At 39.5% G+C, this 24,624-nt stretch overlaps 2 protein-coding genes across 9 annotated transcripts in view; one reads left to right on the forward strand and one right to left on the reverse strand.

Annotated features, from left to right (window-relative positions):
• Positions 1-9,932, forward strand: part of LOC139981643 (uncharacterized) — a 177,859-nt gene extending 167,927 nt beyond the window's left edge. For all 8 annotated transcript variants that reach the window (XM_071994185.1, XM_071994189.1, XM_071994188.1 and 5 more), the window contains 8 exons: positions 65-511; positions 882-1,081; positions 1,524-1,644; positions 2,349-2,460; positions 3,258-3,499; positions 4,311-4,352; positions 6,544-6,640; positions 7,903-9,932. In XM_071994185.1, coding sequence (XP_071850286.1) covers positions 65-511; positions 882-1,081; positions 1,524-1,644; positions 2,349-2,460; positions 3,258-3,499; positions 4,311-4,352; positions 6,544-6,640; positions 7,903-8,293 — 1,652 coding nt within the window. In that variant the 3' untranslated portion in view covers positions 8,294-9,932. The remainder of the gene's footprint in view (positions 1-64; positions 512-881; positions 1,082-1,523; positions 1,645-2,348; positions 2,461-3,257; positions 3,500-4,310; positions 4,353-6,543; positions 6,641-7,902) is intronic.
• Positions 9,933-10,933: 1,001 nt separating this feature from the next.
• LOC139981644 (short-chain specific acyl-CoA dehydrogenase, mitochondrial-like) lies at positions 10,934-23,338 on the reverse strand. The gene is made up of 10 exons (XM_071994194.1): positions 23,115-23,338; positions 19,508-19,674; positions 18,693-18,842; positions 17,215-17,326; positions 16,134-16,285; positions 15,178-15,348; positions 14,413-14,469; positions 13,823-13,999; positions 12,815-12,871; positions 10,934-12,237 (listed from the first exon to the last, which is right to left on the reverse strand). Exons 1-10 carry the CDS (start codon positions 23,263-23,265, stop codon positions 12,082-12,084), a joined length of 1,350 nt encoding a protein of 449 aa, XP_071850295.1. The 5' UTR covers positions 23,266-23,338; the 3' UTR covers positions 10,934-12,081.
• Between the last annotated feature and the right edge of the window lie 1,286 nt (positions 23,339-24,624).

The raw sequence follows: 24,624 nt of genomic DNA on the forward strand, positions 1-24,624 counted from the left end.
TCCGAATGTTATGCATTGGAACTTATTTTGTATCCCCCTTTTTCTCCTCTTATTTACTCATAAGAAACTCCAACAGAAACTCCCACCGATGAACCAAAAACCACCACAACCGAGTCACCGGCGGGAACATCCACCACTACCGACTACATATCGACTACTCAACATCTTCTTCCAACTACAACGGCGGGCCCTCGTGTTTGCTTCAACACATCGACCGATCTAAGTCTTGTAGTGGAGAGCGTCAAGGACACAGAGATTCATATCAAGTGGGAATTCGGTTTTAGTTCGGATGAGTTTAGCGTCGAGTATCGCCCTGTAAATGGGACCTGGATAGTACGTGAAAATGCCAACCAGAACCAACCATTCTTCAAGATCAAACAGTTGGAGCCAAATACAAATTACGAGATATTGATTCGAGCGGTGGTATATGACGTAGCAGGTGGCGATTATTGTGATACTGTCTTTCAGATGACCTGTCCAGATGGAACTGAAGGATTCGATTGCACGGGAGGTGAGTATAGGTTCAAAATTAGTTTAAAGCTTAGCTTTTGGAGACATTTATTCTCATCTTTCGAAATAGAACAAACAAGAACTAAAACTGGGTTTGATAACTTAAGGGGATAACTTAAGGACATGCCAAGTTCTGATGGTGGGGGGGGGGGGCAGGGCAGTTACCACCTTATGCATCGTGGTCAAATAGGGTTGCCCGGGAAAATGGGGGTACACAAATTATGAAATAAATAATAGTGTGTTTGCGTTTTCATAATAAACCGTACCTGTGCCGAAAATGAATAGTGCATAACGTGGACCCTGTGACGTAACAGACCTCCGACCCAATTTTCAACATCTCAGGACCTGCCTCATCATTTTACTTTTCACAGAAGTACCCGGTGATGATGACCTGGTCTCTGTTAATGTAACTGTGGGATCAGTCAACAGTGTATCAATTAGTTCAACCTGGATCGCTTCAGAAGGCGTCACCAGCGTCGTACACCAGTACAGGGTATTGGGGAGTATAGACTGGACTGATTCCGAACCTATACCAATCGAGAGAACTATGTACTTTTTGACTGACCTCCAGGTAACTTACTCATTCCTGTATACATATAAACGGGCTGCAGGTTTCATGAAAATAAAGAAAATTAGTAATGAGATAAAAGTATTGAAAATTCAGGAGAGATACTGCAGCACTTTATTATTGAAAAGTACTGGAAGTGTAGTGTTGTAAATCAGTACAGGGATGTGGAAAGCACTTTATCATTAAAAAGTACCGGTATTGTGGTAAAGGAGTACAGTGACGTGGGAAGCCCCTCATGGTTGAAAAGTATCGGTAGTTCAGTGTAGTACAGGAGTACAGGGGATGTGGGAAGCACTTTGTCATGGCAAATGTACCGGTATTGTTATAAAGGAGTACATTATATATATATTTTTATGTCTTTTATCAATGTTTATATTTGCATCAATATTCTCGTTTGATTTCTGTATATTTATTGTTGTATCGATCTGTCCTTTGCTGTTTTAAGCCTGACTCACTGTACGAGGTTCGTCTTCAATTCGAAACTGTTGAGGGCGTATTTTATACGGAGCCCGAGACTACAACGACCTGTGAGGCTGGCTTTGCTGGTACCAGCACCTGTGATACATGTAAGTCCTCTATATCTCAGCCAATAACAATTCATAGTAACAAATGTTGCTACAGTCATTGTTTTATTAATTTTTTTGTTAAGTAAAAAAATATCTTGAGCACTGGCACATATAACATCCTGGTAACCAACGATGAAACCCAACGCCCAGTGGCTGGAAACATGAGAAACACGGTAGTAGAAAGTTAAAAGTTGAAGGTTTACCAGTCATGGGTCAAAGCCTGTCTCACCCCACTTAATACAACAATCAACTCTTGTTCAGTATGTACAAATCAAAACAGGCGCCCCTGGGTATAACTATGGTGCACCGCAACTACTCTTCCCCCAGGGGCGGGGACATCTTATAGGGTGCACCGACAATCCGACACACCCAGCTATATCTACAAGTAACCTCGCAAAGCCCGTTTATCCACACGTCTGCATAAAGGGAGGCAAGGGAGATTACGTGCCATGCCCAATGACATAACATAGTGATATGGCTAGGATTCGAACCTGTAACCTGGAGTCGCGCCGCCACCCCCCCTTCCCCCTGCTCCCTTCACACACACACACACCCTTCTTCGTCCTTGGCGCTTTGTCTCCTTTCCTTGTCCGCCATGTCCTTTGCTACCCCCCCTCCTCTCTCTCCCTCGATAGATTGTCTGGTAATACAACCTCTGTAAAATAACAATTAATACGTTAATCTGACACTTTCTCTGTCTGCAGATTACCGTAACGTAAGTGCATTCGATGTTTCCCTGAGTTTCACTCAAAGTGATTCTATGGTTCTAGAGTGGAGTATAGAAGTCGACTACGCACAGAATGTCATTGAATACAGGTAAATATCAAGTTGTGTTTCTTCTGTTTTACCCTTCACTTTATCTTAGGAAGAAACCATCCAAACGAGATATCAATTTACTAGTTTTTCTCTGTTATTTTCTTTCGTGACAGCATCAGTTACAAAGAAAATCGAATTACGATAGTTGCATTAAGTCGAGAATAACTGATAGAAGTTTATCAATTATTATGATTATTATTAGTAGTATCTGCATGTGGTTTATGTTGTGTTATTTATGTTTATACAACACCTAATTATATTCCGGCCATTTGATTGGTCAATTGCTCGTCGATTTCATGCAAAATCCGCTCTATTTCATTCTATGAAATAGAACCATGTGTTATACTTTTTTGATAGCACTTTTTTCAATGGTAAGAGAGCAGAGAAACCTGTCTGCGCCTCGTTGAATGGAACATTCCATCTTTCAACTCATGAAATATTTGCACTATTGCACTCATAACCATTTATTATTTGTATAATAGTTTATATGTAGTTATCTGACATAAATAAACTTGCATTTAGTACATAATTCATGAGATTGTGTTGTCAGCCACTACACCTTCCCTTTAAAATAAATGTTGTCAAACTCAGACAATGGATTGAAGGTGGGGTGGGCGGGGCCAGGGGGGGGCTACTATAAGTACGTTAAGTGTCATACCACTTAGGTCAAGTGCATTTATTTTGTTATTACGTAAACCCTATTTATTTTGATTCTTTTTGCTTTTTATATGTTGAATGATTCATTTTGTATGCAGGCATTGTTCAATTGACCCCATCAATTTTGTTTATTCATATAGAACTGCCGAATCTGAGACCGACTGGTTCAACTCTGAACCGTTTCCATTCCCGGAGCAGTCCGGTTCAGTTGAAGGCTTAGATCCTAACCAGAATTACGAGTTGAGAGTGAGAACAGAATTCGATAATAGCGGACTACGGCGGCGTAGACAGAGTGCGGACGAGAGTTGTGACGGATGTGCGTACAGTGCTACAGTAACTTACTTGAGTTGCTCAGAGGGATTCGAGGGACTTAACTGTCAAGGTTAGTAGGCAAACCCAATCCTGATAACGAGTATTATGCTTCGATTTACTATTCTTTGTGTTAGCATTTACTTCTTGTGTTAGCATTTACTTCTTGTGTTAGCATTTACCTTTTTTGTCTTCTTTTTTTTTGCACTAACATTTTAAAATAATATTTTCTTATGACGTATATTTACTTTTGATATCCTGTTTATAAATATTTATACTGGAAATAAATAATTGAAAAAAATATGAATCTTCTCTTACCTATCTCCTCACAAATACTGCACTTTCCCATCTATGCTGTCTACCTGTCAAAATTGGTATAGCGTACAGATGAGAATTCTGTACTTGGAAGCTGGAGTTTTTATAGTTCAGGGTGGTAAATTCAGGACTCAGGGAACAAAGAGGTGGGTGATGATCCCTTAAGTGGCTGAGTGAGGGCGCAGTGCTAGAACAGTTTTGATTCGTGATCAAAGGCGAGAATTAGCAAATATGATCATTTTGTGAATCTTTTTTAAAATTTCATAAATGATTGTCAAAATTAGCTGTTTTACCATAGATGTCATACCTGATTCTATTTGTTTCATTTTTCTGACTGTTTTAACCTTATTAGAAGGAATTTTGTTTGAATGATACAATCTCATTGCAACTGAGAAGGAAAAAATCATATCAAATTGATGGGAATCAGAGTGTTTGGTACGAAGATTAAAATAATAAGCTAGTTAAGATAAATCAAATTTTTGAGGCAGTGAAAATGGTGCAAAGTTATTAACCCAACTCAAAACAAAACCTTCAAAACGAAATAATTCTTTTGTTTTTACTATTCACAGATGAAGTTGAAGTAGAACCCCCACCGCCGCCGCAAAAGACAGGTAAGTTTGTACCTAAGTTTCCAAAATAAAATAAACTTGGAATTTTGTCTTTTATTTTCTTTTGTTTGATTGGTAGTGTTGATAATTGGAAAAGTATTGATTCTGATTGTGTGAGACTGCCAACTGTAACCGGGGAGGGGGTGGGCCATGAACAGGAACTGAACAGGAACAGGTAACTGTAACAAATACAATTATGCCAGCAGTTTTTTTCCTTTATAAATTTGGTTAAGAATGGTTGAATGAAGTGATGCAAGAATGTTCATCCATACGTATGGTCCCTGTTTCCTACTGAGCTGGGCCCCAGAATGAATATATCAGGATGGTGTTCACAAGATCGTTATCTTTGCCCAGTGCAGTCTGCATGTCAGAGACAGTCAAAGATGAGAAAAACAACACATGATCAGTAATCTTTGCCCAGTGCAGTCTGCTTGTCAGAGACAGTCTGAGATGAGAAAAACAACAACACATGATCAGTAATCTTTGCCCAGTGCAGTCTGCATGTCAGAGACAGTCAGAGATGAGAAAAACAACTACACATGATCAGTAATCTTTGCCCAGTGCAGTCTGCTTGTCAGAGACAGTCAGAGATGAGAAAAACAACAACACATGATCAGTAATCTTTGCCCAGTGCAGTCTGCATGTCAGAGACAGTCAGAGATGAGAAAAACAACTACACATGATCAGTAATCTTTGCCCAGTGCAGTCTGCTTGTCAGAGACAGTCAGAGATGAGAAAAACAACACATGATCAGTAATCTTTGCCCAGTGCAGTCTGCATGTCAGAGACAGTCAGAGATGAGAAAAACAACAACACATGATCAGTAATCTTTGCCCAGTGCAGTCTGCATGTCAGAGACAGTCAGAGATGAGAAAAACAACTACACATGATCAGTAATCTTTGCCCAGTGCAGTCTGCTTGTCAGAGACAGTCAGAGATGAGAAAAACAACACATGATCAGTAATCTTTGCCCAGTGCAGTCTGCATGTCAGAGACAGTCAGAGATGAGAAAAACAACTACACATGATCAGTAATCTTTGCCCAGTGCAGTCTGCTTGTCAGAGACAGTCAGAGATGAGAAAAACAACACATGATCAGTAATCTTTGCCCAGTGCAGTCTGCTTGTCAGAGACAGTCTGAGATGATAAAAACAACAACACATGATCAGTAATCTTTGCCCAGTGCAGTCTGCTTGTCAGAGACAGTCTGAGATGATAAAAACAACAACACATGATCAGTAATCTTTGCCCAGTGCAGTCTGCATGTCAGAGACAGTCTGAGATGATAAAAACAACAACACATGATCAGTAATCTTTGCCCAGTGCAGTCTGCTTGTCAGAGACAGTCTGAGATGATAAAAACAACAACACATGATCAGTAATCTTTGCCCAGTGCAGTCTGCTTGTCAGAGACAGTCAGAGATGAGAAAAACAACAACACATGATCAGTAATCTTTGCCCAGTGCAGTCTGCTTGTCAGAGACAGTCAGAGATGAGAAAAACAACAACACATGATCAGTAATCTCTGCCCAGTGTAGTCTGCTTGTCAGAGACAGTCAGAGATGAGAAAAACAACACATTTTCAGTAATCTTTGCCCAGTGCAGTCTGCATGTCAGAGACAGTCAGAGATGAGGAAAACAACAACACATGATCAGTAATCTTTGCCCAGTGCAGTGTGCATGTCAGAGACAGTCAGAGATGAGGAAAACAACAACACATGATCAGTAATCTTTGCCCAGTGCAGTCTGCATGTCAGAGACAGTCAGAGATGAGAAAAACAACACATGATCAGTAATCTTTGCCCAGTGCAGTCTGCATTTCAGAGACAGTCAGAGCTGAGAAAAACAACACATGATCAGTAATCTTTGCCCAGTGCAGTCTGCATGTCAGAGACAGTCAGAGATGAGAAAAACAACAACAGACGATCAGTAATCTTTGCCCAGTGCAGTCTGCTTGTCAGAGACAGTCAGAGATGTGAAAAACAACACATGATCAGTAATTTGTGCCCAGTGCAGTCTGCATGTCAGAGACAGATGAAATAAGAGGACACACATATACAAGCTGCTGACAGTCTTAATCTTAAAATCAATATCTTTGAAATAAGAATAAAATAATGATGGGATTTAAGTGACCTTGTGGTGACCAGGCTAAGATTAATCTCCTTTTTTCTTTTCTTTTCTTTTTGTTCTTACAGAATGGTGGCTTATCCTCACCATGGTTATCATAGCTACTCTTCTGTTGTTGCTTATCCTAATTCCACTGATTGTTTGGCTCAAGAACAATTGGTCTAAGTAAGTAGCAAACTTTTCAAGAGACTTTTTTTCACATCCAATATGAATGTATTAAAGCAGTTCTCTTTACTTCGAGTTTTTAAGGTTTTTCATTACTGAAATCCAATAAAATTTATCAACCTTGATTAACCCGTTTTCATTTAAAGAAATGAAATGAAAAGTCATATTTTTTTTCCTATTTGATTAAATTAAACTTTGTTTGCTATTTACAGTTGATTTTATAATAACACGAAAAAAAAATAACCTGGGCGAAAAAATGTTGAGAACCGAATGGAATCTATAATTAGTTAGCCCATTTCGATGGAAGACTCTTGGAGGGTCCCTCAAATTGCAGTCTTATTTGGAGTACTATTTGGCTGGTTTGATCGAATTTGTTGACCAAACGACAAAAGGCTGGTGTTTGAACAATTGTTCGTTTTTTGTAACTTTAACATTTACTGTCACTCACATGCATGAGTTGACATTATCCTTGATATCCTCTAAATTCAGCCAGTTGCGAAAAGTTCCTAAATGCTTATACCTCTCTAAACTGTCCTTCAATATTATGCTTCAAAGCACTGGTATTGACAGTACAAACAGTCCCTAACCTTGATCTGATAGAAACATGATACTCATACTGCTTAATAGATCTAAAGCTAGCACTCAAAATACGCTATCCCCTCATACCTTCATTGTTATATAAAAGCGGAATATGTCCAGGGATTCCATTCTCTCTCGCTTTGTGTCGAAGGAAATTGGAGTGTGAACCCTGGTAACACAGTATACAAGGTATTGTTATTTCTGCCTGACACACCCCTCCCCCATCCCCCTCCCCCGTCTCCCTCTCCTCATCCCCAGCAACGAATTGCTTGTATTGTGATCGCCATCAACTAAGGAGTGGTATACACGTGAGTTGTAATTTGTAAGGTCACTGATTCGACTCCTCCCGCCTCTAGCTAAAGATATCTAAAGACACCCAGTTGGGACAATTGTTTCTATACTGTTGGGCCATTTCCCGCTTAGGAGCACTCGTATTGTCAGTACGAGCAGTATGAATATCATGTTTCTATCAGATCAAGGTTAGTAACTGTTTGTACTGGCAATGTGCTTTGAGAGCATTATATTGGTGTACAGTTTAGAGAGGTATTAGCATTAGGAAATTCTCCCAACTGGCTGCTAAAGATATCTTTGTTTCCAGCGTCAGATCTGTTATATTATTTAACGAGCAGTTTTTCTGTTTTTCCTTTACCGTATATTAACTGTGTTTTATGTGTCACGTACAGGGAAGAGGACAAGTCTAAGTACGAGATGGGCATGACCATGACCAGCGTACAGGGCAGTTCGCGACGCGTCTCTTACGACCAAGCCGACGGAGTCGGCGTACAGACAGATCCATTGCCGGCTACAAATTCAAATTACGTCTACTCTACGGAGGCGGTTATGTATTTCGATTCCGAGTCTTTACATTCGGTGAACACTAGGTCTACCCTGGGCCTTGACAACCACGGCATGAGCCTGGATGGGGAGACACCGCCCTCACATGTCGATAGCGGTTTCTCGGTGGACGGTTCGACTCGGTCCAGAACGATACAAGGATCCATTGAAAATATGATGATCCCAATAGAAGGGGACACGGATAGTTTAGCACAGAGTGACACTGTAGTCAATATGTAGGACCATTAAAATAAAATGTAAAAAAGGTGATGAGGCTTGGTACAGATCGACAATATATAGAGTAGACAATACCAAGCCTAAGCCGTGTCCATATTTTTTACATCATAGATATCCTTTCATTATACAAACTGAATTTCTCTGCAAATCTCAAATTTTCTCTTTTTTTCAGTTCATGTCTTATTTAAATTTTGTTTTCAGTTGTCTGATATAATATTCCATACTTTTCATAGTATCAATAATAAGTATGGTTTAATTTCCTTCAGTCAATTCTCAGTCTTTATTGTTTTGTTATCTACATTTGCTTAAAAAAGTATTTAAACGCAGTTTCAAAAGTATTAAGCCCCCCCAAAAAAGTCTCTATATTTTCTCCTCTGAAATAGTTATTTAGTAATATTTTGTTTTCTGCTCTATAAACTTTAAAAAAAAAAATGGTGCAAAATTTATATAGAAGAATAATAATTATTGAGCTGGAAAATAATGACAGGAATTTCTTTTCTGTCATTTTTGTGTCACCTGAATTGAAATTAATTCTCCATTTTTTGATCATGACACTCTAAAGGGGGTTGGTCGGTCGCCTCATAAAATCAATTTTCTTTATGTTCGTTAACGTTCGCACAACAAAACTAGAAGAGAGGATTGATTCTGTCGAGGTTTGTTACGCCCATTATTAACAGACAAAACTATCACCTTTAATGGTTGACCCACTGGGGAAGACAAAAACGTGCTGTATGTGACGTCACACGACCAAGGAAACAGTTATCGTTCTGTCGGGGAGTGTGACGTCATATGACCAGGCGACCTATCAGCTTTAAGTGTTGATTCACTGTAGCACATATATCGTTCTGTCGGGGGAGAGGTTGACTTCTATTGGACCATGTGAAACAACACATCATCACATCACATCATGAGTCACTGTGAACAGATATTTATTCTGTTCTGTGGAGTGTGACGCAAAAAGGACTATAGGCGACCTTATCACCTTTATTTGTCGAAGTTTGTCTTTCCGTTGCTTTCAACTGATCGTTGTACAGTTATACCCAAATTTTGTCGCTTTCAAATATTTTGTCCGATAATGCCAAAGTTAAAAAAAATCAAAATTTAAATTGTTCATGATTTCTTTCATATTTGGAAATGTACTTTTCATGTATAAGTATACGTCATATGCTGTACAATTAATATACGTATTTTCATATTTAAGAGCAAAAAAATGTTTGTTTTAACGCTAGCAATACCGTATTGAAAAACAAGGATAACAATTTGATGTAATATTTCATGGAGAGAATTAACATTCACTAGTAATAAACTGCGCCTTAATAACTACATGCATGGGCCATCTCCTGTTGTATCTTTCATGTGTTTATGTTAGCATATACTTGAAACACTATTCAATTGGAATCAGAACTTTTATGTATGTTTTATACTTAGCTCTCTATCTGTCTGTTATTGTTTTGTTTCCGATAATCATTCCATGTTTACTTTCTTTTTCTGTTTTCCCGCAACCAGCAGCTTATGAAGTATGTTAGTAATTTATCCTATCGGCGTTTCTTTTTTATCTTTTCTTTAAAAAAAAATATAAGATTAAAAAAGTTCATGAATGTATTGAGAATTGGAAAAAATAAATAAATTAAATTGAAGAATATATTCCTGTGTTTCCAATATTTGAGTACATTTTTGTATCGAAACTGTTTCTTGTTTGTCTAATTTATTCAATGAAGGACTAAACTTCACAAAGTTTTGTGCTGAATCAGTAAAAGAAAATGTGGATTTATTAGGACTCATTTATCGAGTGGAAATTTCTTATATACTGTGAATGTTTTCATTACCATCATTATAGACCTCAAATTATAACATGCTGAAATCAATGGCGTAGCCAGGGCCGAGGGGGCGTAGTCAGAGAGGCGGGGAAGTCCCCCCCCCCTCCTACCTCACAAGAATTTTGAGGGAGAAACGGTAATGGCAAAAATTGCACTCGCAGGTAAAGTCGTATACACAGACATCATATAAACTGATATAGCACCATTCTGCGTATAAGCCCCCCCCCCCCACCTTCTTTAGACCGCTCCCCCAAAACGAACATCAGCCGAATGTGTATCTTCTTCCCCACATCGACCCCTAAAACTGGAATTTGTAAAACAGTAGAACTAAGTGTAGTTATGAAAATTCATAGGAAAAATTTAATGTCACAATGATGGGGAAATAAGTTGAGGGTGTCTGTTACAGTGCGGGGCGGCGAGAGTGCGGGGCGGCGAGAGTGCGGGCGGCGAGAGTGCGGGCGGCGAGAGTGCGGGGCGGCGAGAGTGCGGGGCGGCGAGAGTGCGGGGCGGCGAGAGTGCGGGGCGGCGAGAGTGCGGGGCGGCGAGAGTGCCGGGCGGCGAGAGTGCCGGGCGGCGAGAGTGCCGGGCGGCGAGAGTGCCGGGCGGCGAGAGTGCGAGGCGTCTCCAATACCAGAATGAAGCCTATTCCGTAGCCTCTGATCTTCTTTTATTAAGAGTGTACCGTATGTTCATCGTTTAGACTTGTCATGCTTAGGAAATCAATGGCGGAAAAACCATGTTAATATTATTTCAACGGTGTATTTACATTAAAAAGAAACAGATCTTTCTATCCTAGAAGACAGAAACAAAAACATCCATAATTTTCTCTTAATTTCTGGCCAATCGTTTACACATGATATTAATATTGTTCAGAAAGTGTTGAATTTATTCCTCTTTTTTTGTAGATATGGAAGACCAAACGAGCATTCATTTCAAATATCAGAGTTTTTTTGTTTTTTCATAACGTTATGTTAACAGTTAACAATAAAATTTGTGGAAGATGATCAGTTATTGTAATGGGATTCTATCATGGATAATTCCTTTCCGATTTAACGAAAAACAAAACGAACAAAACAAAATAATTTGAACAAAGAAAAACACAAATACTCGCAGTGATGATAAAACCAGAAAATAGAAACTTAAATCGTAAACTTTGGCAAGAAAAATCTCCAGCAAACGGAAGTATGAATATTTCATAGGCGTCTGAAGAAAAATCCTTCTGTAACAATCTTTAGATGAACACCTGTTTTGTTATTGATTAACATATATGGAATACATTAATATACTACGAGATTGCATCTAGCAACTGAGTGCTAAGATATTTAATTGAATATTTGTACATGTCGAAATAACCCATAGCGTGTCTTTAATAGGGCCTACATATACAACAGTAAATAACACATTCCGGAGATCAAATTAGACCATGTTGAAAAGCTTTAGTCTCTACCAAGAACGGTGCAAAAAACATCGTAGAAATTTCCTGTCATTTCTATTGTAAGTATGCGCATTTGACCGCCGGATTCCTATGAAACATGTATCAGTGGTTTGCACTATTTCAGCAGTAAGTTCCCTTCCCAAACACATGATGACATAATGGGAAATAGTTACATATCACAAGCTAGATGATAAAAGGTCTCATTTCTCATTTCAGTGGAGTGTTAGATCAATGGTTAACGCCGGTGCCTTCCAATCATAAGGTTCCCGGTTCGAGTCACTACAAGATTAATGTATGTCGTCCAGTTACAGAGTTGTTGACAATTGACAATTCATAATCATGGACATTAAATATGAATGTAAGAGACTGACTTCGGCCAGCTTGCGGCTTTGATAAGCAAACGAGGCTTCTTCGCGAGTTCCTGCTTGCAGGAGGATATAAAATACATACATTTCTGAAACTGCCATATCTATACAATATTAGATCACGTGATAGCCATTGAGAGTCGAAAGGAATAACTGCGTGCTGCTGTTGTTTTTTTATTTCTGGGCAAATTCCTTCAAAACGCATCCAGCAATAACTAGTCTCTGTATTTCACTCGTCCCTTCGTAAATTTCCGTAATTCTGGCGTCTCTGTAAAATCTCTCGACAGGCATATCTTTCACGTAGCCCATACCGCCAAGGATTTGAATAGCCTAGTAAAAGAAAATATATATTAATAATTATACATGAAGCATATCAACCCCTTCAGATAAAAAAGGAATTTGGGAGTCAGCTAAGAGCAAAAAAAGGTGCCGTAGTTTTGGGATACTACGGAAACCCAACAACCAGTGTATGTTTTAAGGAATTTTCTATGTATGGTGGGGCAAAGGACTATACATTTGCAACCCCTCCCGTTCCCCTTCCCCACGTCAATCTTGTAGTAGAGGAATAAATTACTATGTCAATTAATAATAACCTTTTTTCACATAGCTTGTACTTACATAAGAATACAACAAAGTAAAATATCTTAGTCCTTAGCGTATAATTAAGGTGCATGTATAGGCTATTTTGAATACGTTCGTAACATTTATTTGACGAAAACTAACATTTTCAAATTTTCACACCAATTGTGTATGTCTTATACCGGCAACTACATAGACCCGAGGGATGAATGGCTTCTTGAACCCATCGCTGGAATATACGCCAATGTACCGCTTTTGCACATCCAAACATATAGAGCCCATTTAATGCCGAGTTCAAAGTACCATATAGGTATGAACCATCTCTTACCTGGTGTGATACGAAAGTGGCTGCTTCGGATGCGTAAACCTTGGCCATTGCTACTTCCTGTAAGATGATAAGGACCAAGTAATGTTCACTCATTAAACGTAAATATAGGTATCAATAAGTTAATATTATTTAATTACGAATAGTCGAACGTGCTGCTTTCCGTAATAAAAAACAAACAAACTAAAACTTCTGCTATACTATAACGCTATGAGAAAGACATTTCGTTGCATAACCACTGATGAAGTGTGTTCGGATATTTTATCCTAATTCCTCGTAAGATCATTACACGTAACACAAAATGGATCAAAAGGGGTGGTATTACAGTTACTTGACCATTTATAGAGCCAGCATTTCCTGCTCCAAATAAAATATAGCTTGAAAATGCCTATTCTATACACTTTCGATTGAAAACGTTTCCATTTTAATACTCCCACAAAGAGTGAACAAAGTCCCCACTCCCCTGGGCCAGAATAGTTAATTACTAATAACAAAATACTACCGTATTTGCATACATCTTTATACGGACTTTAACAACTTCAAAACAACTTCAAAATTTGATCAAATACAAAAGTGAACATTACTTATTTAATTTGTTGATATTCACTATTCAAATGATAAAATAGCTTCAGAGGAACATTGTACAATTTTTTTTTAGAAGACTTTAGAAGACAGGTAGGTTAAGGGCTGGATCCTATTCATTTTCGATTGAAAGCATTTTCATTGCTATACTCCGTCCACGTAGAGTGAACAAAGCCCTTCCCCTCCCCCCCCCCCCCACCCTCGGTTATTGCCAACTAAAATGGAGCCTGTGGGATGGTTGCGTAGAGAAAGGGAGAATGGAGGGGAAGGGATGTAGGAGATACTGTTGATGTTGCAAATGTCGTTTGCATTGAAGGAAGTAATCTTAGTCATGGAAGGGATCCACGACCCCGTCAACCTACTGCCCATACCCCCCCCCCTCTCCCATCACTTTGGATCCGTACGATAGAGCTATATTTGAAAACTTACTTTAGTAAAAGGTCGGCCTGCATCTTTCAGCTTAGCTGCCCTGTATGTTAACAGTCTGGCTGTATCCAATCGTATCTGCATGTCTGCTATTTTGAGTTGTATCGTCTGGAAGTTAGAGATCGGTTTACCAAAGGCTTTACGCTGAAGGGCGTATTGAACAGCCCAATCAAAGGCTGCCTAAAAAGAAGAGAAAGACTTCAAGAAGCAGGAAAACAAAAACTGGGCAATAAAATCTCTCATGGAAACGACCTCTTCCACTCAAAGCTAGAGAAAATGACGATCTTTAGTGTGCGAAAGTGCCATCTTTCGTCAAAATATGGCGTATTTCTCATGCAACCGTGCAACCCGCTACCACTCTACTCCACCCCTCCCCACCCCACCCCAGCCCCGCCTTACTGTTCTGAGTAAGCTTCGCTAATAATACAAACCGATTTGTCGAGACGAACTAATTCACGTTATGAAAGATTCTTACAGTTTTATAAGATGTGCAATGTACACGAAAGCTGACAAGTCTGAATTAAAGTTTCTATATAGTTTGCTTTTATATACATGATGATAACGGTGACGGAAAGCCTACAAATTCAACTCACTTGTGCAATGCCGACTCCCTGAGCAGCGCATCCAATCCTTCCGCCATCTAAAGTTTGCTACAAAGAGAAGATCATGAATATGATAAAGAGCTAATTGATAAAAAACGAAAGAATATACAGACAGAGAGAATGATTGTAACTGCATAAATTGACGTTACTTACTTTAAATGGCCAATTGTTTCGTGACAGACAAACGTTAGCTTTATGCCATTCATAGAGCCTGCTGGGGGTTCGAAGAAAATTATGTCTCGGGTCCCGGGCCATTTTATTAAGTCTTGATTTCTCCTTCAGTTTATTATCAAAACACCAATACATTTTTCTTTGTCGCATATTTCGCCGAACTCCTCGAATGACTCAGGGCCCGGGCGGTAACCCCCCCCCCCCCCCCACACACACACACCGATCCAACACCCACTAATCGTCAGTCCTGAATACATACGCGTATTCTAACAAATATTATAGACTACAAATTATGCCCATGCATACTTGAAACAATGTGGCTATCTATATCAGATATATATTCCACTGTTCAACGTACACTGGTCATTCACAAGCATCAGTGGTTGCTTTGTGGAAGTTGTTGGTCTCAAATGACATTTTGACATTTCATATAATTGCAATTCAATTACTTGAGTGCACCAAAACATTGTTTACGTGTACTAGTTAAGACAAGAAATTGTCACACCATTCATTACAATTTTTTCTTCTTTATTTTTTTGGGGGTGGGGTGGGGGTGGGGGGTTAGTAATATGAAATTCCATTTACCATTGCAATTTTGAATCCCATGCCAGGCTCTCCGAGAATGTGATCCTTAGGAATTTTAACATTGTCAAAGTGTAACGTGTTCGTTGGCGATGCACGGATTCCAAGTTTATCTTCGTTTTTGCCGACAGTCAGGCCAGCTATTGGCATAGGTACTATAAATGCTCCGATTCCCTGCAAAACAAAGACCAAGTGCAAGGCTAAATAAGTTGGTTCGAGATTTTAAGTATCTGTTGCGATATTGGAAATTCAACACTGTTACTTCGTGCTTATAAACAAAGAAACCAGTATAGGCCATCAGAGGGAGTTGCAGATCTCGTCTCATGAATTCGAATAAATGACCATTGTTACGTCATCACTCACTCTGACTCATTAAGTTTGAAGTACATAAGCCTACAATTGTATTGTTGACCTCATGACCTTTGACATGTTATGCTAATACGCTCTTTCTATATAAGGGTATGACACTTTCATCAATTGTGTCGTTTTGCATTGTGCACAATGTTGGTACCTTGTTTGCACAAATCATTTTCGATATGAGTAGAATATCACATCCCCAGTACATTACACATACAGGGGAAGAGATAACAGTCTATATATTTTATCAGTGTATTCAAGCTGCAACTTGGAAGAAGTTTACCAATTTTTTTCACATAAGACTTTCTCTAAATGCTACACACATCTGTAAAGCGCATTGAGCAACCTTTAGGTTGGATTCTGCGCTACATAAGACTATTTATTATTATTATTATTATTATTATTATTATTATTATTATTATTATTATTATTTAAATTTCAATGCCACGTATTCATTATATATTCACAAAAGTTTGATTGTTTCTTACATTATATTATGAATTGTTTTGTAACGACAATACTTTTCAGGGTGTTGATAAACCGACATGCATAACTTCATAAAGCGGTCAACAGTATCAGCAACATATCTTATCGTTACTAACTTTGTGTTTCATTGACTTGTCAGTGGTCGCAAGCACCACACCGGCTTTTGCCACGCTTCCATTACTGATCCAAGCCTTGGAACCATTTAATACCCAGGTATCACCATCCAGATGTGCCGTGGTGGATGCGGCCCCTGCATCACTACCGTTGTCTGGAAGAAGAAGAAGAATTAATTACTTGAAACAAGTAACTTTAAATTACTTTAAAAATTAAAATTAAATGAAATTAACAATTTAAAATGAATTAATTTATTAATGACTGAATTCTGCAGTTCTAGATTTCTACATATTATTGCACATGGACATTGCTGTTTACTTAGTATAAAGTTAGTAACACCAACGGATGTACCAGTAACATAATAGGGATGAATAATGAACCGTTGTGAGAGGATTAACAATATTCTGAATATGATGTAGCTTCCCCGGGGTTTCTTCCCTGGGACCCAGCAGGCTCTGTAATACATTCAACATTCATTTTCATTCAGCCTCTGAAGAAGATCCTGCTAGGATCGAACATCAGGACCTCTTACTTTTACACATTCTCTTACACAGGCTCTTTAGTGGATAAGAAGTTCGCTCACAGTTTGTGTTTTATTTTATTCTGAATTTGAACATTAATTTTTGGTAATTCTTCTTCTTGAAATGTAGCAGATTGACAATGTCTGTGAAAAACTGAAATATCTGGAAATCTGAAAATGGTGCAGCTGTCGGGGGTTCCAAGGCTCTAATACTGCTAGTCATAAATCCCTCCTTTCCGGCTTCCAGTATGCAGCATTGCTATCGGTCTCAACAAAGCGATTCGGTCTCGAAATGAATCCCCCCCCCTACCCCTCAATCCATCCCCTTGAAAAATGCTATAATTATACGCCTCTGAGAAGACACGTGATAGGCGCGTGAAGAATACCTGAACATGCATATTAACATGAGTCACATGACATTGTTTCATTGAGAATTTGTCGATGGCATTTGTTAATCTACAACGTAACATACAAACAACACTCACATTCAATTCCATATCGATAAATCATTACTCTATGATTCTTTTTGTGTCATTTTCTCAGTCATGTCGAATCGAACTCACCTGGTTCACTCAATGCAAAGCAGCCAACGTCTGATGTTTTGGAAAACTTGCCAACAAATTCCTTAATTTGATCTTTAGTTCCAAATTCTAAAATAGAAGCTATATACAGAGACTGTCAACAAGGAGAAGAGAAAAAAAGAAAAACGAAAATAGGAAAGATAAATTCAGGGCAAGATTAGATATGATTAAGATGGACAGGACGGTTTCAATATACGAGAGGAGAGGACAAGACAGGACAGAAAAAGACCTGAAGTAACAGGAAAGACAGGAGGGACACATGCGCGTAGCGAGGAATTTGCCAAGGGAGGGGCGATGCTTTTAGGCAAACTATCTAAGCGCAGCGCCACCATTCATTGGCGCGAAGCGTACAACAAAATTTTGGCCGAAAATGCCTCCCAGATCGCTGGAAATGGCACTTCCTAGGCCTGGTAAATTGCATCTAAGAATATTCCATTTTGAAATTACTAGCGATATCATAAAAAAAAATTTGCTCAAGGGGGGTGGGGGCGGTCGCCCTCTCGCCCCCCCCCCCCCCCGCCTGGAGGGACATGACTGACTGAACGAGAAAGATAGGCGATGAGAGGCTAGCACGAAAAGAAACACGATAAGAAAAGACAGGATGAGATAGAATAAATAATACATGCAGGAACAGAGTAGTCTACATATCACAACATGAGAGACTAGAGACGAGGAGAGACCATAATACAGGTTATGATATTGGTTGAATTTGGGAATGAATGGCAGAATGGAAAGCGCGGGACTCCATAAGATATTATGATGGAACTGAATGTAAGAGGAAAGGCCATAAGAACGGGACTCGGTATGATAGAGTGTTGGCAGGCATGGCTGTATGCACAGCAGCGGCCCAGTCACTGTTTTTTTTTTACCGAGGAGGTGGGTGGGGCGGGTTATAAGATGTTAAGTCGCCCAACGGAGGGGACTAATGAAAATTTTGTCTCCCTTCAGACGATTTGATGAGTTGTTGCGACCCTGATGAAAGAGGTGGGGGGGGGGGACTCCATAGGACGAAGTGGAAAAGGATATATAAGGAGAGGCCAGAACAAATTACAGGATATGATGTTATGATAGAATGTGGAAGGGAATTGGGTGTATGGAGAGGACGGGACCACATATCGCAAAGTGAGACAGCATAGATGAGTAGAGGCCAGACAACAGAACATGATATGTTAGACTGTGGGGAAGGAACACCCCGAAGAGAGACAGAAAGGGACAGAAAAGAGAGAACATGTCCATCTATGGGAGTTATATGTGAGTAACAACACGGCCAATCTGTAATTACATGTCACCAGAATAAACTTTAGTTCAGATAAGAACACCATCCCTCTGCCTCGTTTCGGGTTTATTCTATAGTATATGTAACATTGATTGAGTACGTGTGGACTTATTTAACTGCCCATACTCTTTCAATACACTGGGAGCTGAACTTTCATTCCAGCCCATGATGTATGTATACTTACATTCATGACACTAAAGATAGTGCCACAAGATGCACAACCGCGGGATATTTCCTCCATAGCGATGGCACAGGCCAATGAGTCTAAGCCAGAACCCCCGTACTCCTCAGGGACCATCACTTTGAGCAAACCAAGATCGGCCATTGCCTTTACCTGAGAGGAGAACAAAGATGTATATAGGTTATATTTTTCTTTTTTGGATTCACGCACAGTTCAGACGAATTCGTTTGACTTTCAGTTTTCAATGCATTTGGAATTGTGTGGAAGAGTGGTGGAGGAGAGGAGGGAGGGAGGGGAGGGGGGTTGAGGGTGGAGTGTGAGGGGAAAGCCTCAGGTAGTTGCGGACAGCAGCATAACTTGCTACCTATTCCGTGACGCAAGCGTCGGCAAGGGTGCATTGAAACGAGCGGTGCACTTGGCACCTCAAAATGACGACGAGCCTTTCCCGAGCCGGAGAGCCGGTTTAGGCCGATCTAGGTATATTACTTTCATTTTAGGTCAATGCCGTTCGATACAAGTACGTAGGCTTGCATCTAGCATCTCATTGGTCTAGACAATTAGCACAAGCAGGTGATTGAGGTACGCAATTATTATTGTATTACAAAGGAAGGCCCAAAATATTTTCCGAGTTTGCTAGCATAATCTGGTTTTACTCAGGAATCGCAACACAAGTTTGACTTTTGGAGACAGATATAGAGAGAGTGGTAGGCGGGGGGGGGGGGGGTTGGGAGGGAGCAGACCATTGTTCAGCGGTGTTGTAATTTCGCAGACATCATCCCTCTCTTCAGTGACGTTGATGAGGCAAACTTCTAACCTACCTGCTCTGCTGGATAAGCTTGATCACGGTCCGCTTTAGAGGCCCTTGGCGCCAATTCCTTGTCCGAAAACTCATGCAGTGTCTTTTGCAATATTTGATGTGCTTCAGGAAGCTCCACTGTGGTCTGTAGGGTTTCCGGTAAGGCGGTCAAGCTCCGTGAGTTTACAGCTGTCAATAGAATTAGAGAGGAGAAAAATTCCCATATATAAATATATATAAATATATATATATATATATGTGTGTGTGTGTTGGCATTGAATAACTGTCAATGAGGGGGTATTACCCAAGTGTTATGGTTGTAAAGAGTGCAGCCCTGGTGCTTTGAATCTGACAATTCATTTCTTATAAATATATTAATATTTAAATGTATATATATAATATATATCCCACACCTACCCCTCCCACCAAGCCTAGGGGTAAAAATCAAACGATCTCTGTCTCTATATATGTGTTATCTTCCACAGCGTGAAAATGCATTCACAAAGAGCCAACTTCATACGCAATGAAAGTTACTGAAATCCTCCGCAAGGACTACATAATTATTCTTCCTGAAGATATTTGTATGTTTGCATGGTGATGCTCTGTATTTGTAATGCTGTATAATTTTTCTAGATAATGTTGAAAATAAGGCAATCATATTATGAGTCAATGAAAATGTCGGAAAGTCAACTTAATTAGCAAAGTCAAGTTCATTCGTGACAAAGTCGAATCATGCCAAGTCGAGTCACGCTAAGTTGTGTCAGTCGATCGTCACGTCAAGTCGAGTCATATTAAGTCGAGTCACGTCAAGTCGAGTCAGGTCAAGTCGAATTATATCAAGTCGAGTCATATCAAGTCGAATCACGTCACGTCAAGTTGTGTCAGTCGAATCACGTCAATTCGAGTCACATCGAGTCGAGTCACGTCAAGTCATATCAAGTAGAGTCATATCAAGTCGAGTCATATCAAGTCGAGTCGCGTCAAGTCGAGTCATTACCATTCATGTCCCAAGTTGATTATACTCTCATGTGGGGTCAAAATAGAGAAATAAAATGACTCGATTCCGAGTCATGAAGTCGATTAGGCTCCCTGTGTCAATTTCATACGAAATGCAAGTAACCAAATTCCAACATGCTTCTAGACACTACATTATATAATAATTCATTAACCATAAACGTTTTCGTCGGAGAAAAAAAAGGGTTGTATAACCGATAAAACTGTTTTCTGAGCGGTCCCTCGGTATCAAACAGTATTATCATTAAGAATTCTATAAGGACGTGACATTCTCAGCGTCATACACTGATATAACAGCACTGCATATGGTTAGTATATAATGTTACACGTTAGCTATCAATCACTATTGGACTAGATTTGATGCTAAAGAGTATTATGTATTATGTACTTGAACTTTCTGCTGGAAATGATCTGCTTTCATGTAGATCGTAAGAGTTAATAAGTAATTGCATGTTTGCGTTATAGCATGACTAAACTAACATATTAAGATATGTAATTTTCCATGGCATCAATTCAACAAGGGATTATCAACCTGGTTCAATCACCTTTAACCTAGTGTTACCGAGCTGTTATTGCGACGATAAGAGCTCCCGTTAAGAAATGATAGTGGTTTATAACAGTGGCGGATCCATGATTTTATAAAGGAGTACGTGTTGCCTGGTCGTTGATACCGTTTTCCATACCGAGAGGGGAGGGGGGGGGTTGGAGTACAGGTGTCATCCACCCCGAGAAACATGGCTACATTTTAGGCCTCAATATTGCATTCTGAGGCATATTTAGACTATAAATCAGGTCTAAACGAGCGAAGTTGTGTAATAACCAAGTTTTGAATGTTTTTGTAGGGTTCAAACGGTTTGGGGGTATTCACCCACACACCACCCCTCCCCTCCCTTCCTGGATCTACGCCTGGTTTGGCCTTTAGTCGGTTATATAGAACACTGTAAGCATGGAAAAGAGTGTTGCGATTGGTTTAATCACTTTCTTTTGCAAGTTCTACTTGAGTAAACAGCTGTTGCAGACTATAATTAGGTATCACGAAAATAATGGTTTTCATTTTTCAACGTGAATTAACCTGTCAGAAGAAGCAATATTGATAACACAACCAGATGTTTCGTTAAAAATGTGCAAACGCGTAGAGCTTTTCTTTCGCTCATTATAACAACGGCTGATGATCACAATGTGTTTCCAAATGTCAAAGGTCAACAATCGCCTCAGATGCATTCGACACTGCGTCATATATGCAAATCAAACGTATCAAGTATGAAGGACTATTGCGAAAGCCAATGCATTAGCGCCAAAAAAAACCCCCAAAAAACAAGTTCGTCGTCTCCGTTTTATCGATAAATACATTTAGTCCTCTCCAGTCGTTTCTTAGAAAAATAGTGTCGATCGTGTCTGCTATTTCGAGAAATATATATTTGCGTGATGCCAAGTCTATAATTCTCGGAAAATTTGAGAGAAGCCAACAAAATATTTGTCCCAAAAACAGAGTACCAACATATATTTCTTGCAAGAAAACCAGAGACATTTAAAATATTTTTTGCCAAACAATCATCCACACATACGCACACACACAAACCAATCTGTTTTCTTTTTTTTTTTCAAATGGCACCAATGGGACTTTGTATAATATAGATCTATCGTTGTTGGTTCAAAACTTCGAAAAAGATCTTATCTTTACTGCAGATAGATTAGATGCTGCATAAAATGTCAACAACCTGTGTGAAAACGTGTGAAGGCTATGTTTGTATGCCAAAGTTTTGAAGGTTGCAGCATTGTTTGCAGACTGCCTATGTCTAAGATAAGGTAATGTATGGGAAGGTCTTTTCTGCATTTCTGCATTTTTGCACATATTAATCGCGAAATCAGAAATCGTTTTAAAATCGACACCATGTTGGTCTCAACTCGGAAGTAAAAATCAGCGCATCCTTGATCATAGGCCTACTACGACCGGTAGAAACAAGAATGATAATTAAACACAATGAGGAAAACAAACAACCGACACTACCCCGGTGACCCTCCATTGGCTTTGGTGGCTTTTAGCTTGTAGGGTCGGGGAGATGGGGTGGGGGAAAGGTATCTCGCTTTAGTCTACGTTTCCCTGGTTACAGAAATTGAAGGCCAACAGTTACAACTAACTTCACCATCCATCTTGTAATCACTTTATAGAGCTCCTCAAAAGAAGATGTGTGTCTGTATATATATATATATATATATATATATATATATATATATATATATATATATATATATATATATATATATATATATATATATATATAGATAGATAGATACGACCTTAAACAGAAGACCAAACTTGTGGATCTCTATAGATTGACCTTTCTGTAAAATAACATTCACGAAGTAGAGTGTGAAGATGCTAAACGTAAGTAACTGATAACTGTTCATTCCTTTATTTTCTCTAACCCATGAGAAAAATGCTATTTTTAAACTTCCAAAGCCTGTCTCATTCATTATAACATTTCGATATTCTCATCAACAAAGGGGATTAGTAATATATAGAAGAGCAACAGAAGAAAATATCAAAAGTGGGGGGGGGGGGGGGTTGGGAAGAAGGAAAGGCCGACAGAAAAGAAAGAATTTCGCCAACTTACCAAACACCCTCGTAGATTTGAGAACCCGCGGTACGGTGTTGAATAAACATCTTGCCGCCATCTTGAAAGTTATCTGACGAATTGTAGAACGGTTTCGATACGATGCAGAAAAATATCGGTTGGTAACGAACGGTCTTACTAAACCGTGCATCAGGCTGTGCTGTGGATATTTGCATGTGGATAGCTACATACAACCACTTTATTCGATTACGTCAAGGCTGATAAGGCTTAAGTCTCAAGTTCATATTAATATCATACAATAATTCAACTTAGGTGGAAGAAACTTATTTGCTTATCAAAGTCCACCGAATGTGGTTTTAAAATGTCCGTCTATTATAATTACCTTCCTTTTCGATGAGAACTTTATTTGTTTTTTTTTCTATATAGGATGCTTCATTGTGGTGGACGGCAGCGTATGGGCACACGAAGGCTGTTAGCGTGTATCCATGTACGGGCAATGGGTATAGCGAGAGGTATCGTGAAAAGTACCTAAGTCTGCTTGACATTTGTGGGTACCAAATACATTAGTCTATACAGTTGTAAATAATCAATGGTGTAGATTTTACCTAAAGGAAAACTTGTTTTAAGATCAAAATTAAACTATATGGAAATAAATGGACACGCTTAGACCCAGGGCCGGTTTTATTTCTCGGGGGCGCTGAACCAGACATTTTTTTTGGCCTTTAGGCCCCCAGATAGCTGAAAGACAGATAAAGGAAGTGTTGTGTTTATATTATAACCACACGTGTATGTGTAGCCGCTGATGTGTAATAGGTACAGTGACGTACATTCTTTATGAAATACCGGTACTTGATGTTGCCTCTGACACTCACATCTGTCGCTAGAATTTAGAATTTGTCAACACCCCCCCCCCCTCCCACAATGCTGTCGAAATGCTCCACACGTCATGGGCGTAGGAACCGTGGGGGCGCCAGCCCCCCCAGTGAAAAATGTGGAGGGGCGGAAGTATCATTCCGCCCCCCCCCCCGCTTCGCAAGTCAGAAAACCCCTTTTTCATTTCCAAATGAGAAAAAAATCTCATTTGGAGCACCAAGTTGCATCTAAGGCCTGGTGAAAATACAAAATTAAGTTTACAAAATGGAGTGGGTGTTGAAGTGTGCTATATTGCACCAAATTGCACCTGAGGCTACCTGGAAATGCAAAAAATTCCAAAGGGGAGGAGGACACCCCGTCCCCTTAGACCCCTCCCCCAGGCCGGCCATCAGTCTTCAGCCCCCCCCCCCCACTCAAAAGTACCTTCCTTCGCCACTGCCACACGTCACTGGTAATAGGCCTATATGGACGTGAATCACTAAAACATTTGTCGTTAATAAATTTACTTACTAAACCTACTTACCTTGCGCATGCACCTGACATAATGTTAAAATATACAAAGCAATTTAAGCAAGTAATGTGATTATGCTTAATCCTAAATTAGTCGATATACTACGTGCAGTTTACATTCAGTAGTTCAAGAAAGAAAACAATAACAAAATCATCTTCATTAACA

This window comes from Apostichopus japonicus, chromosome 15 (assembly GCF_037975245.1).
Source record: "Apostichopus japonicus isolate 1M-3 chromosome 15, ASM3797524v1, whole genome shotgun sequence".
Classification (NCBI taxonomy): Eukaryota; Metazoa; Echinodermata; class Holothuroidea; order Aspidochirotida; family Stichopodidae; genus Apostichopus; species Apostichopus japonicus.